Here is a 16,552-nt window from a genome sequence, read left to right on the forward strand (position 1 = left end):
TGCCTGGCAGGAAGCCGTATGGGATGGCGTGGAAAAGAAGGGGGAACCTGTGGGACAGTCATCCCTTATCTACAGTACCCGGTTTATATCCCAGGACCCCGCAGGCCCAAAACGTGCTCTGCTAGCATAGACATAAAAATGTAGCCACAACATAATGAGTCTTCGATTTTTTTTTTTTGGAACGGTGGTCAAGAAGGAATCGTACACAAAAATTATATTTCCCCCAATGGAAGTTCCTTGGTCTAAATGCAAAATCTGTAACAGGGCCCCCCATATACCATTTATAATAGTGGTGTCTTAAAGGGGTTGTGCCGCAAAACACATATATCCCCTATCCACAGGATGTATCCCCTACATGTGTGATCGCTGGGAGTCCAACCACTGGGACCCCCAGCGATAAGGAGAATGGGAAACCGAAAGTCCCATTCTCATGGGAAGATAAAAGAATATGTGTAGTTATTTACGGTATCGGCGTCAGGCAGGTAGGAAAGGATAGTATGTATGGATATATACCTGACGAAGGGACCGGTACGGTCCAGAAACGCGTCGTCATTCGAATAAAGAAAAATCCTTCTAAAGAAATCATCTCGTATTACTATACTTTCCTACCTACCTGGCGCCGATACCGTAAATAACTGCACATATTCTTCAATCTTCCTATACTAACTTGAGTCGCGCCAGGAGGATTCGTCTTCCCGGGGAACGCAGTGGGTGGCAGCCGGCTCACAACACGGAACGAGAAAGATTTCTGATTTTATTTCTCTACCTTGGATCAGTCTCTCTGACTCTGTCATTTGCATTTTTTGGCCCAGTGTGTACATATTTAGTATACCATTAATTCTTGAGGTATTTTTTGGACAGCATTGTCAATATCTTGACAATACACTGCTTGATCGTATGGATGTATAATATGATACATTTACTGCTCCTTGATACCACTACCACATTTTTATTCTGTGTTGTTTTACATTGTATGTGATGGTCTATGTATGTTTTTTATATTTTCCAAATAAAGATATTCAAGGGAAAACAGCTCCTGATTTTCAGAAGTTTTTTAAGCCACTCGCAATTTTCGCGCCGTTTTTCGTGGAGTTTTTTACGGCCGTTTTTGTAGCTTTTTTCAATAGAGTCTATGAAAAACAGCTCCAAAATTGTCCAAAGAAGTGTCCTGCACTTTTCATTTTCGCGGCCGTTTTTCCCATTGATTTCAATGGGCAGATGTTTGGAGGCATTCTGCTTCCAATTTTTCAGCCGTTTTTGAGGAGTTTACGGCCCGAAAAACTGCCAAAAATAGGCCGTGTGAACATACCCTTACTCCAAATTATATTTCTCGAAGGGTATGTTCACACGCTGAGTCAAAAATATCGAAAATACGGAGCTGTTTTCAAGGGAAAACAGCTCCTGATTTTCAGAAGTTTTTTAAGCCACTCGCAATTTTTGCGGCATTTTTCGCAACGTTTTTTACGGACGTTTTTGGAGCTGTTTTCAATAGAGTCAATGAAACACGGCTCCAAAAACGTCCCAAGAAGCGACCTGCGCTTCTTTTTCGCGGCCGTTTTTTTACGCGGCCCTTTTTCAAAACGGCCGCGTAAAAAAACGGCCCATCGGAACAGAACGCCGTTTTGTCCTTTGCAATCAATGGGCAGATGTTTGGAGGCGTTCTGCTTCCGATTTTTCAGATGTTTTTCTGCCGCATATGGCCCGAAAAACGGCCGAAAATAGCCTGTGTGAACATACCCTTACACTGGACAAGGGCACCATCATAATAGATAATTCGGTGGATCAACTGTGATTAGCTTTACTTATGGGTTCCCCAACTTCACCGAAAAATCATCAGGCACCTTGGCTCATAAAGATGAAGGGACATGGTGCTCGCAGGAGCGCCACAGCGCCTACATCAGGCTGACTAATGGGGGTCTCAGCCTTTAGACCTCCACAGATCAGACATTGATGGCCTATCCTAAGGATAACACCTTTAAATCATGAGGCACAGGTTACAGATATCGTGAAAGTTGGTGTAGGCCACGAAAGGACGGCCATATTCTTCTTCTTCTGTGCACTTTATATCAAATAATCAAACCAAAATGTTTGCTATTATTTATTATAATTAGTTATATAACCAAAAAATATTGGAATGTTGACTTGGAGCCCAACCAGGAATCTCGCCCACTCATAGCTGTAATTATACTGGAGATCTGCTTTGTAAATTCACATGTTCCATGGAAATGTATATACGTTCCAAGTCTACTTGACATCCATTAGAAGCCATTGCACACGCCATGGTCCTTTATTGTCTGTGATTTTGTATACATCCAATTTGTTAAACTTCACTACCATGTATTAGGACTACAAACATCTGAGGAACATGTATGATCCACCTTCTGCTGACAAAGTCTCGATTCCATTTCGATGTGTTCTCCAATCAAACTTCTGTCTGAAGACCTTCACAAAAATTGTTGACGTGCGTTCTACGCACTCTGATTGGCCCGGCAAGTTTTTATCTGCGCCACCCCCACACTTGTCAAAACAGCACTTTAAAACCCTTTCAAAAGTTGCGTGGGGGAGATCTCCTATCATTACATTTCTCAGCGCAGTTATTTTCTTTTTTTTCTTTTTGGGTTTAAGAAAATAAATGGAATTTTGAATATTGATAGCACCAATTGTGCAACGTATTGTAGGATTCTTCACGCTTGCATCATCGTGTATTTTTGTACCTCTAAGATACATAATAATATATTCTAGACAGGCACTACACACTCCCTCATGCAGTGCCATTCACCGCGACTCATCTCTTTCTCAAAAATTTGGCTATACAATCATTAGGAGGATATTTTATAGTCCCGGTTCAACCTCTCAAAAAGTAAGCAATTTAGGAAAAACCTTTTTTGGTGATTTATCCCATTCCTTTTCGGTTTTTCTGCAGAATTCCCCATAAAACAGCATAAATTATGCACAACTATCTATCACATTGAACTTTCTCATAGCTTGGAGGGTTGTCTTGATGTCCAAGCTCTACCCTTTAGAACCTCGATGTCCCCCTTCGAAAGAGTAGATTTCATGGTAGATGTATAAGGTACCTTCAAAACATACCAATAGATTCTTAAAAAATGTTCCTATGTCGCCCTAAAACACAAACACTTATATAACATACTGTAGGCAGTCTTCCCAACATACTACAGGTCATTAGTTACAACATACAGGTCATCATAGAGGCTCTGTGCTTAGATCCCGAGATTGTTGTAACATTCCGTACAGGAAGTGACATCCCAAACAGGAAGTGACACGTATTGTGTAATTATTTTTGATCCTGCAGCTTTGTGGTTTGTGGTTTTAATGAAATAACATGTAAAGAGTAAACAGCTCTGTGACCGTCTCCGGTTGCCACCATATTTATTTTTGTTTAGGTCACATTTCGCCTGTAACATAGGCCTCAGACTGGTGTAGTGCGCCTGTTGGAAGGATTGTTGTGTAAGGACTCCTTGTAGTCTTTGGGGATGGAGTTGTGAACTTGAAGAAAGTTATGCTCCCTTTCAGAATTCAGTAAAGAACCAACAGTCATCTTGGTAGGGTCTCGGGCGGTTAATGTGTAGAGGGAGATATCGCTGGTGGGAATAGCGTTGAAACTTTTGCCTACCGGGGAAGGGTCTCTAGAGCGAGGCTCTGTAGAACGGGAGCTGGAACGTCTGCGGAATCGATACCGGTAGCTTGGTATCCGGGTAAAGGCAGATTTCTTGAAGAGGTCAGAATGGGATTTAGCTCTTATTTGCCGATGCTTTTCAATAAACATGTGTACGGCTAAAACTCCAACCATTTCGGCAATGATGAAAGACAGAGCCCCGAAATAAAAGGACCAACCATAAGAATAGTTACTCTTCTTGGAGTCACTCTGGCCAGGGTCTCCGGCATTGGCAGAAATGTAGACAATTATTCCAATAATGTTGCTTAAGCCTGAAACAGAAAAGAGTTATAAGGGGATTGTTTTTTATAATGCAAAAAAGTACCACAAAAATCCAAAAACATTCATAGCGTGGGTCTTAACAGTAACAATATTTTACTACCAGACACCAGGCGGCTCATGTCTCTCTGTTGGACTCAGTACAGCCTATTTGTACTCCTAATAGGACCTAAGGTCTGTGCGCATTACAACCCATGATATAGTGCACAATATGGGACCATCTTATTGACTGCATTATTTTCCCGTGTCATATCTCGAACCGCGTTCTTATATGGCAGTGTGCATGGCCCCATTGAAATGCATTACTACTGTATTCGGGATTCATGTGATGCGAATGCCAAATATGCCTGTGCCCATAAGGGACTGCCATTGAGTTACAGATTTATTATTAAGTTCAATGGAAGATGTGTCTTCAGTAAGCTCCCCCTAGTGGTGACTGCAGGCAGCAAGAATTTTTTTTAACTTTAGGTCTGTGCAGGGGATTGCTAGATCTTTAACAGAAAAATCGCACTCCGATTGCTCTTAAGATATATTAGGAAATAAATCAGCACTACATTTTTTACCTAAATAAAAAAAAATATATATTTATAAATTAAAAATAATAATAATAATTTTATATATATATATACATATATATATATATATATATACATATATATATACATATACACACACTGTATATATAGGTACACGTTTTGAATAATAGATCACACTGGAATTGATATACTCACCTGCAGAGACAAAGAAGATCCCTGCGCTGAGAATAACATTGTGCTTATTTTTATAAAACTCGCTGGCTGCAACACAAAGACCCCCTAAGAATAGAAGACCAACACTGACGATCGGGAAGATGCTGGAAGCTCGTACCGCACCTAAATGAGAGAGTGGAGATAAATAGTCATACAAAGACCAAAAAATAGAGCAATATCACAAACTATCAGCCAAAACCTGCCAGTTAAACCATAGGGATTAGATTGTCAGCAGATCTTGATAAAATTGCCATCACATGTCCATCCTCTAAGACCACCATAAAGTCTAGATCCATCTGTCAGCAAATTTGCATGACATTAAAAAGCGCCTCGGTTGCTCCTTATTAAAAGAGGACGAACGTTTCTTTGTCAACATTTACTGGTGATTATAATGCAGTAGATGTTAGTGTCTTGTTAAGGATCAGCTAATAGAATTTCCACATGGCAAATATTTAGGATCTCTGCTTATGGTCTGTGAATGGAAAGATTTTGGTGTACACCCAGCGGCTGACAAAATGCCCTGATCATGACCAAATGACACAGGTGCAGACAGTGCTCATTACAAGGTAGAGCTCTGATACACTGTACCGAAATGTGCACCTGTCCAATACCGATGGAGAAGGGTAGACGTGGCTACTCCTCACCATCTATGAAGAAACTAATGGAGATAACCTGCTTGAGCTTTAGGCTTGTCATAATCTTGGGCTGACAGAAGTTGTAGGGGATGTCCCTGTGTTATTTATACCCTTGATTTCATGTATAGAGGTATTTTAGGTGAAGATCTATCTATCTATCTATCTATCTATCTATCTATCTATCTATCTATCTATCTATCTATCTATCTATCTATCTATCTATCTATCTATCTATCATCATCTTTTCTATCTATCTATCTATCTATCTATCTATCTATCTATCTATCTATCTATCTATCTATCTATCTATCTATCTATCTATCTATCTATCTATCTATCTATCTATCTATCTATCTATCTATCATCTTGTCTTTCTCCTAAGTATTTAGATACTGGTTGTTACAATCATGAAATGGGTGCACTTGCCCTTTAATTGCACTTCCACTACAAAACAGAAGATTCTTCTGAGAATTCCATCGTTCACCTGGGTGACAGGGATAAGAGCCCCGTCTCTTTGATTAACGTTTTCCAGCTGTGAATGTGCTACCTGCCGGCGGTCTGTTCTTGCAGGTTTTTCTTTTTTTTTCCCACTGTAACAATTGTGTATCTACTTCTATGCTATCTCTAATGAAAGAGAACAGGTTCAAAGTTCCCAGGGTATAAAAAGACACAAAGAAAAATAGACGTCTGTCTCTCAATAAATAAAAAGCTATCTACCCAGGCCGAGAAATGCCCAGGGCATCCAGATTGCAAGAAACTTGTTACAGAGTATCTTTATTTATACAGAATCCCAGCGAGCATCTTGTTCCGATCAGCCGGCTAGCTCGGGGCACATAGAGCGCGCATAGGATTGGCTCGCGACCGGCGAGCTACATTGACATGGATGTCACTGATTATTGACCGCTGGGTGGCTGAGCTCGGGAGCGAGTTGTCTGTTTTGCTTGGTTTTATTTAAATGTAGGCAATTCAATAGCGACAGAGGAGGATTGATCTGAATATTAATGTACAATGTCCTCACTGCCATATTAATCAGTCATCCTTGCACAATTAAAATGCACACATCTCCGGGGGGCTGTCATGTGGCCATAATGTGACCACGGCTGTATTTAAAGGAACAGAAGACGTGAAGTATATACAGGGGTGTAGCCAGGGGAAAGGGGGCTGACGGGGCATGTGCCCTGGATGCTGGGTGCCAACAAGCCGCTCTGCCTTGGCTAGGGTATTTAGACACAGGGCTGGGGTAGCAAGTTGAATCTTTGCCTTAATAGATCTGCAATAATAAGGCCTCATGCACACGGCCACATTGGTTTCGCGGTCCCCAACACCACGGGTCCGTTGGACCGCAAAAAACCCTTGTTGTGAATCCGTGTGTCATCCGTACTCACGGATCCACAACAATTCACCAGTGTTGGTGAATCCACAAATCCGCACCATAAAATGACTTGACCTACATTTTTGGGGTCCAGATTTGCCGCGCCTGCACCGATCCGTGTAATCACAGTTGTGTGCATGGGGCCATAGAAAACAATAGGTTCGGAATTAATCCGCACAATGCGGATAAATTGCAGCCGCAAAAATATGGTCGTGTGCATGAGGCCTAAATTTATTATATTGCTCTAGAAGGGGTACAGGTGGTTCCTAACTGCATTTTAGCCCCCTCCTCCCCTTGTGCATTATCACATGATTTCTTGCTCTTTGATATTTATAGGTTGCTCCTTTTTTTTTACATTTTTTGTGATAGTGTGATAACTGATCAGCTCCTGGGACATTAGTCTTGGATATTTACCTATTATACCTTACAAGCCTTCATAGACCAGTGAAGTGTAGAATTTAAAAAAAAGACATATTAGTATCTCCAGTTAGTACCTACTTATATTTTGGTTGCATAAATCACTAGTACATGTGAATATATAAAACTGCTCCTCAGTCCTTAAAGGGTTTTCCAGGACTTTTATATTAATGGCCTAGGGAGTCGGACGGCCACCGATCTGATATTGATGACCTATTCTAAGGAAAGATCATCAATATAAATGTCCCGTAAAAGACCTTTATAGGGTAACTAAACGTTCAACAAACTTCTGACATGTCATAGTGACATGTCAGAAGTTTTGATCGCTGGGGGTCTGAGCACTGAGACTCCCACCAATCGCTAAAACGAATCAGCAGAAGCGCTCGGGTGAGCGCTGAGCCGCTTAATTTCTGTTTGGCTTTTCTTGGAAAGCCCATGTAGCGGTGAAAAGCCGAACAGAAATTAAGTGGCTCAGCGCTCACCCGAGCGCTTCTGCCGATTCGTTTTAGCGATTGGTGGGGTCTCAGTGCTCGGACCCCCAGCGATCAAAACTTCTGACATGTCACTATGATATGTCAGAAGTTTGTTGTATGCTTAGTCACCCTTTAAAAAAATCTCTCTAGTGTACAAAAGTAAATAATAGCTTGGGAGAAGAGGAGAGGAGGGGGATGCAGCTGCAGTTTTTCCTGTAAAACAGCACAAGGGAGACAGGGGAAGGGGAAACAGCAAGGGGAAGACATCTGATTGGTTTAGAGCACACATCACAGCTCAGACATCACACTACGAAGAACCCACCCACTCAGCAAGCAAGGAGAGAGAGAGAATACGAACCAGGAGATCAATATTCCAGATATATCTGATTACTTATGGCTGATTCCACGTGATGGTCACCCAACCTTTATACCCATAAGTATGCATTGAAATATGTGCAACCCAATGCCAGGCAAAGTCCTGGGCAAGATGCAGTTGACTGTAACTTGACCACAATATCAATGGTCAATGCCTTTATATCTGCTTTTGCCCGGGAATTATTGATCCTGCCACAGGAGATTGTGAAAGGCCACGTAGCATGGACCTCCTCTGATGGCACTAGGGGTGAAGATGGCTTCTCATCTTTTTAGCAGGCCAGTGTCCTCTAATCTAGTATGTGTAATTTATATCTAAACTAAGACCCACCTTCATACGGTGGGACCATCCTATTTGTACACAGTCCATGTGCATTGGCACAAAGACCAGTTCTCCTAGTAGTTATGTCTAGATGTTTGTGGCTGGCTATGCCCTTCCACCCACCACCTTCACGTTCCTCCATTCTCTGCCACTCTTCTGTCAGTAGAGAAATTGCTGAGGATGTATTAGTTGACCGTGAATAGTGTATTGAGGTTGAACAGCAGACAGTGAGATCACTTGAGGTAAAGTCCTTACGTAGTAAATACTCTGCCGTGTCCTGCTCATAATCTGCGTCCTCCGGAAAATGATCAATTTTCTTGCACATTCCTCTGAAGGCTCCTGCGGGAGAGAGATAACTAGTTACACAAAAGCAGTGACTCTGCCAAAATAATATTGGGACTTAAAACGCTCTCTTCAAAAATGAAGGGTCCTTCAAGGGATTAAAGTGGAGAAAGACAACACAGACGTGATCTTTTACTTAAAGAGGCTCTGTCACCACATTATAAGTGGCCTATATTGTACATAATGTGATCGGCACTGTGATATAGATTACAGCAGTGTTTTTTTATTTAGAAAAACGATTATTTTTTACGGAGTTATGACCTATTTTAGCTTTATTCTAATGAGTTTATTAATGGACAACTGGGCGTGTTTTACTTTTTGACCAAGTGGGCGTTGTACAGAGGAGTGTATGACGCTGACCAATCAGTGACCAATCAGCGTCATACACTTCTCTCCATTCATTTACACAGCATATAGTGATCTTATTACATCACTATGTGCAGCCTCATACACACACTATAACATTACTGCAGTGTCCTGACAGTGAATATACATTACCGCCAGCCAGGACGTGATGTCTTTTCACAATCCTGACACTTCTGTAGCGTCTGTGTGAGATTTTCAGCAAGGGAAGCGTAATCTCGCAAGATTACGATGTAACCTGTCATTTAAAACGAGATTACGCTTGCCTTGCTGTGAATATCACACAGACGCTACAGAAGTGTCAGGATTCTGAATAGACATCACGTCCTGGCTGGAGGTAACGTATATTCACTGTCAGGACACTTGAGTAACGTTATAGTGTGTTTATGTGGCTGCACATAGTGATCTAGCTATTTCGCTATCTGCTGTGTAAATGAATGTGGAGAAGTGTATGACGCTGATTGGTCACTGATTGGTCAGCATCATACACTTCTCTCCACAACGCCCACTTGGCCAAAAAGTAAAACACGCCCAGTTGTCCATTAAGAAACTCATTAGCATAAAGCTAAAATAGGTCATAACTCTGTAAAAAATTATCGTTTTTCTAAATAAAAAGCACTGCTGTAATCTACATTACAGCGTCGATCACATTATGTACAAGACGGGCCACTTATAATGTGGTGACAGCCTCTTTAACTCTTTTTACTGATGTCACAACTTTACGTCCTACCCTACTATTCTAAGGAGTGGTCAACTCTCAGCAGCACAGGGCGTAACATCTTGGATTGCTCTTACATTATATACATACTTTATGTTATTTTCTTTACCTTATTTCCAACTGGGTTCCTTGTCGGCCCCAGAACCTCCTTGTACCCAATACTGAGACATGAAACACAAAGTTCCTCAACCATTGTTGACCTACTTATGTAAAATACATTTGTGTCTAGGGGCAATCGCCCACTCCAACCAAATCTTGGGGTCCAGTGATATAGTGATCTCTGGGACTCCTCTGGTCTGATCATGACAACATAAGGACTTGGAAAGACTATGTCATAGATGGTCCACCTGGTCATCCGTATAAAGAAATTCTCACTATCTGAGTGTAATACTCCTTGAGAAGTGAACCTTTGAGATCTTACAAATACAAACTCTTGGCATATCTGAGGCTGAGTACCAATATGCTTTCTATATGGATATGTAAAATTTACCCTTTGAGCTCCATATGGCTTGCTGTATTGGTTACATTTTGCTCCGGTTGACCTAACACCTCCATCGGCTACAAAACACCAGAAGAACCATACAAAGTTCTCACCAGCCAGGTTCCTCCATGGTTCTTTCCGAACTAATCTCCGGGAACCTACCCAAAGGCAACATCTTTCTCTTCTGGACTCATCACTCTCTCAGGACGTCCCCTTCCTCTACCTTTTTCAGGAATTACCTTGGAGAGGACATCACTTTAAAGAGGCTCTGTCACCAGATTTTGCAACCCCTATCTGCTATTGCAGCAGATAGGCGCTGCAATGTAGATTACAGTAACGTTTTTATTTTTAAAAAAACGAGCATTTTTGCCAAGTTATGAACATTTTTGTATTTATGCAAATGAGGCTTGCAAAAGTCCAAGTGGGCGTGTTTAAAGTAAAAGTACAAGTGGGCGTGTATTATGTGCGTACATCGGGGCGTGTTTACTACTTTTACTAGCTGGGCGTTCTGACGAGAAGTATCATCCACTTCTCTTCAGAACGCCCAGCTTCTGGCAGTGCAGACACAGCGTGTTCTCGAGAGATCACGCTGTGACGTCACTCACTTCCTGCCCCAGGTCCTGCATCGTGTCGGACGAGCGAGGACACATCGGCACCAGAGGCTACAGTTGATTCTGCAGCAGCATCGGCGTTTGCAGGTAAGTCGATGTAGCTACTTGCCTGCAAACACTGATGCTGCTGCAGAATCAACTGTAGCCTCTGGTGCCGATGTGGCCGACACGATGCAGGACCTGGGGCAGGAAGTGAGTGACGTCACAGCGTGATCTCTCCAGAAAACACGGCTGTGTCTGCACTGCCAGAAGCTGGGCGTTGTGAAGAGAAGTGGATGATACTTCTCGTCAGAACGCCCAGCTAGTAAAAGTAGTAAAAACGCCCCGATGTACGCACATAATACACGCCCAGTTGTACTTTTACTTTTCAACACGCCCACTTGTACTTTTGCAAGCCTCATTTGCATAAATACAAAAATGGTCATAACTTGGCCAAAAATGCTCGTTTTTTAAAAATAAAAACGTTACTGTAATCTACATTGCAGCGCCGATCTGCTGCAATAGCAGATAGGGGTTGCAAAATCTGGTGACAGAGCCTCTTTAAGCTTCCAAGTTTAACTATAAAGGGCACCACTTCAAGTTGAAGGTAATCTGCCACAAAGCTTCTCTTCAATCACTGTTCTGGAATTAGCTTAAAGGTGGCACCTATATGTTTCCCTACCCCAACTCTTTTTAGCTAGACTATTAATTCTAAGATCGACCTAACAAGCGGACTCAATGTCTGGATGAAGCAGTAGACCTCAACCTCTGGAGCTCCAGCTGGAACTATACAAACTCTTGTCTCTATTCCCTGACAACATATTCTGCAGCTCTAAAAATCATACAAAGAAGTAAATAAAACGAAAAATATGAAAAAACATCAAATTTCTATTAGCAATGAAACAAAAGTAGAGCAGAACCCTGTCCAGAAGAGCTTACAATCTAGGGCTGGATCTGTGTCACTGCCCTCACTGGAGATGAGGGTAGTGACGCAATAGATACAATATACTAATCCTGTGCAGTAGACCAATCACAATGAGGAAAATATATGTAATGATGTATGAGCCGGTCACCCTACCACTGTCTGTACATAGTGGATTGTGATGTGAGGACTGTCGAGGTGTAAAGGAAAGCAGGGAGGAGTTGTGTGCGTAAATAGTTAGTCCAGAGAACAGGTGCAGCACGAGAGAAGTTTCACAGATGGTAGTAAGTGGTTGAGATGATACTCATACATTACAATAAGTAACTAGCAAACTAAAAATGAGATATAAAATTATGTGGGTAGTGTCCAAAACAAGAGCCAGCCTTACCCTCCTTGGCACACTGTGGGAGTTTGTACTTTGCCCTCTCCATATTCCCCATAGGACCCAAACTGTGGGTACCTAAATAGTAACACATAGCAAACAGACAGCACCCATACAAGAGACATATAAAAATGTTCTATACAAGACAGTGGTACTCTAAGGACAAAAGCATTCAGCATAAAGAACCCACACATAAGTAAGTACACCTTCTGGGAAAGTTAGATCTGGTGCTGCCTATTGACGGAATGAGGAAAGCTTCTATAGTTACTATGGTTAAAGATAATTGTTGATATATATCATGTTTTATATGGCAGTAATATTCGGGCTGAAAAAAAAATTCTGTTGTCTGCCACTTGGAATCTGTCAGCACTGTGTTGTCAGACACACCCCTTACTGCACAGGGCATGTTGGTAGTTATAGTTTCACAACAGCTAGAGAGACACAAGTTTGGGGCCACTGCTCTGTACAGACATTGAGCCATTTGGGAGCAGCAGTGATATGTCAGGTCATGCAGAGTGTCCTGAATGCAGCTCTGGATGTAAATGGAGTATAATATATTCAAAGTATTTGCAAAATTACTCAACATTATATGTATATTTAAACAGCAAAAATTGTGAAGTCATGAATGAAGCGTGGAAAATTCTAGCAACCATTTCAGAAAAATGTGATCCAAATATCATTAAGCTTCCTACTGTAACACCGCATTACTGGGGTGGGAATGGTTAACACACATGATCACACCAGTATTAGAGTATGTGGGCACCTTCCATTGTGTATGAGGGAGGAAGAGAGGAAAATCGATTCTTTGCCAGAGGGAAGGGCAAACGTAATGAACCAGACAGAATTTCCGAGTCCCCCGCATTTTGTTGTATTAAGAGGAAGTGTTTACCTTGTGCGGCCGCTGCTACATCTGTGTGTGGAATTATGATCGGTGCCCACAGATAATAACTGAAGTGTCACTACTTGTATAATCTCTTCACGCACCACATGCTGCAAATCACTGGTCTGTGGTGATAGTAGAGTAACAGTTTATATAGGTAAAAGTAATGTATACAAAGACGTTTCTATCTATCTATCTATCTATCTATCTATCTATCTATCTATCTATCTATCTATCTATCTATCTATCTATCTATCTATCTATCTATCTATCTCATATCTATCTATCTATCTATCTATCTATCTATCTATCTATCTATCTATCTATCTATCTATCTATCTATCTATCTATCTCATATCTATCTATCTATCTATCTATCTATCTATCTATCTCATATCTATCTATCTATCTATCTATCTATCTCATATCTATCTATCTATCTATCTATCTATCTATCTATCTATCTATCTATCTATCTATCTATCTATCTATCTATCTATCTATCTATCTATCTATCTATCTATCTATCTCATATCTATCTATCTATCTATCTATCTATCTATCTATCTATCTATCTATCTATCTATCTATCTATCTATCTATCTATCTATCTATCTATCTATCTATTATCTATCTATCTATCTATCTATCTATCTATCTATCTATCTATCTATCTATCTATCTATCTATCTATCTATCTATCTATCTATCTATCTATCTATCTATCTCATATCTATCTCATATCTATCTATCTATCTATCTATCTATCTATCTATCTATCTATCTATCTATCTATCTATCTATCTATCTATCTATCTATCTATCTATCTATCTATCTATCTATCTATCTATCTATCTATCTATCTATCTATCCCACCTGTATTTTTATATTCTTCTTATTATTTTTTGCCATTTTATAACCATTATATCCATTAAAAAGTATCTCATCAATATGCATTTCAGCAATCGACTTTGTCTTCATGTCGGTGAGAAGCTCAGACATGAACTGTACCTTTTTGCCATTAGCTAAATAGCTTTGCAGACCAATATAAATGGCATATCACAGAACGTGGCTCCCTCATATCGCTGCAACCATTACTTGATCTGCAGATGCTGTAGTAGCTCCGGGAGGCATGTCACCAAGCATCGGTGCCTCTCATCTCCCCTCTAATTGTGCCCTCAATGCAGAAAGGTAGAGAGGAGACTGAGCAGGTCTCAGTGCACTTGTTATGTATGGCATACAAGACATCAATGGAGACAGATAATCATAAAATACTCCTGATTACATGCGCTTGATGGGCAGACTGTACCAGGAGTCAATGGACTGACCCGTCTGTGGGCCTCCAAGGGAGGGTTATTGAAACCGTCCTACCGGCAATGTCTGATCATCTCGCTGTCTTTGGAATTGTGGGCAAGCTTCTCCACTGAGATGTGGCCTAATGGGTTGCATAGGGCCCAGACCTGCAGGGCATTGCATGATCGCCCAGCCATCAATCTGGCCCGATCACTTAAGAAAACACTCCTAACATAAACTCTAAAATCTGCAAAAATTCTGGACATTCGATGCTAAATAGCCAGGCCTCTTGATGCTTGTAATTCAAGAAAACAATTTTTTTCTTAAAATCCAAAAATTCTGATACTGTGGCACCTGCTTGGTCCCGCAGAGATATAAATTACATATGCAGCATGAAATGTGACGGGTTAAAGGGAACTTTCCCCCAGGAGGCGCCGTTGAGATTAGAGCATGTAGTTGATGCCTTATTAATGGGTACAACTGTGCCTAGAAAATGGCCCTCAGCAGTGTCAGTCAGAGGGCAAGAAGATGTGAGCGTCACCACTTGCAATGCTGTAAGGAGGTGAGTCATGTCTTGGCTGAGAGGGGCATAACTTCATAGAGGTGCAGAGGTTGCAGCAGAGCTCTGATGCCTAAGGGAGCCCAGTGGCCCATCTGCCACACAAAATGATCAAAAAGCATGCCAGTACTATAAGAAGCACATGAGAGTTGGGGGAGGGGGATACCCGATTCTGTATCAGGGTTCCTGGAGTATCTAGTGACCCTTCTGCTGAGCAGTAGGGGCAAGCTATTATCTAGCTTATTGATTGGCACCTTATTGGGTGCAGTTCAGTGTTATTAGGTTTGTTAGAAAATTAGAAAAATGGAAAAACCTATAAAATAATGAGCTTAACAGGTTTTTCTGGTTTAGAAACCCATTTTCAAACATGGTATTCTGAATTTCCTTCATCTATTAGCTAAACCATAGAGCAGTCACAAGGATTATTTGCCCTGGAGGACCCGGCATTTCTCTGCATATTGATTTCAATGAGAGCTGTGTAATATTTAATTTCTCCTGTGGTGGCACTGCAGGGGAATTGAACACTTGCTGCTGGCTTTCCCAACAAATTAAAGCTGATCGCTGGGGGTCCCAGGAGCAGGAAATCACGTGATAAGCTTATTGTCAAGAAAAAGGGATTGTGCAAAGCGAACAATTCCTTTAAATAGGCGTGGCTACATGATGTGGGAGGGTCTAGGACATATTTCCATTTATAGTGATTGAACTTCTCCATGATGACAGTGATATCCGGATATTACTTGTTATCAAGGGATCACTGGTTTGAAGCCATTTACAATCAAATATAATGAAAGAACCAAATGGGGGAAAAAAATATTTCTAAAATAAAAAAATAAAAGTGGGAACTGCAACACTTTGTAAGACTAGAGCTGATCTGTAGGACCGTCTCTGCAGGAGATCAGTGTATTTCTAGTACCCTCTTCATAGACAAAACTGTACAGAGCCATTTATGAACGTCAAGTATAGGGACAAGCCCTTGTTGCTTTGGGTTGTCCCTCATGTGACCATCATAGGGAATCCCACACTGTCAGATTCCCTCCAACAGTCACATTATAATCACATTCTCACAGGATCTGGATGCAATTTCTGGGCATGTATTTGCCAACTTTTTATAATTTCTCTCACGAAAGTCTTTTGTACATAAGCCCCACCCTCAAATACTAGCCACGCCCCCACAGTGGCAGACGAAGCACTAATTTTTGACAGTGTCAACGTACCTGAATATTCGGTGAAAGGGCGACCACATCCACAGTGCCAGTCAGAGAGTGCCAACATAAAAGAGGAGCAGCCAGAGTTCCCACATAAAAGAGTAGCAGCCAGAGAGTTCCCACATAAAACAGTAACAACCAGAGAGCGCCCACATAAAAGAGTAGCAGCCAGAGAGTGCCCACATAAAAGAGTAGCAGCCAGAGAGTGCCCACATAAAAGAGTAGCAGCCAGAGAGTGCCCACATAAAAGAGTAGCAGCCAGAGAGTGCCCACATAAAAGAGTAGCAGCCAGAGAGTGCCCACATAAAAGAGTAGCAGCCAAAGAGTGCCCACATAAAACAGTGGCAGCCAGAGAGTTCCCACCTAAAAGAGTAGCAGCCAGAGAGTTCCCACCTAAAAGAGTAGCAGCCAGAGAGTGGCCACATAAAAGAGTAGCATCCAGAGAGTGCCCTCATAAAATAGTAGCAGACAGAGTGCCCACATAAAAGAGTAGCAGACAGAGTGCCCACATAAAAGAGTGG

General features: G+C 41.4%; 1 protein-coding gene across 1 annotated transcript in view; it reads right to left on the minus strand.

Annotated features, from left to right (window-relative positions):
• Positions 1–2,085: 2,085 nt before the first annotated feature.
• CACNG3 (calcium voltage-gated channel auxiliary subunit gamma 3) overlaps positions 2,086–16,552 on the minus strand; it is a 57,363-nt gene continuing 42,896 nt past the window's right edge. Inside the window, exons 2-4 of the mRNA XM_075830513.1 lie at positions 8,551–8,634; positions 4,687–4,827; positions 2,086–3,948 (exon numbers count right to left, since the gene is read on the minus strand). Of these exons, the coding sequence (XP_075686628.1) occupies positions 3,431–3,948; positions 4,687–4,827; positions 8,551–8,634 (743 nt within the window). The 3' untranslated portion in view covers positions 2,086–3,430. The remainder of the gene's footprint in view (positions 3,949–4,686; positions 4,828–8,550; positions 8,635–16,552) is intronic.

This window comes from Rhinoderma darwinii, chromosome 6 (assembly GCF_050947455.1).
Source record: "Rhinoderma darwinii isolate aRhiDar2 chromosome 6, aRhiDar2.hap1, whole genome shotgun sequence".
Taxonomy (NCBI): Eukaryota; Metazoa; Chordata; class Amphibia; order Anura; family Rhinodermatidae; genus Rhinoderma; species Rhinoderma darwinii.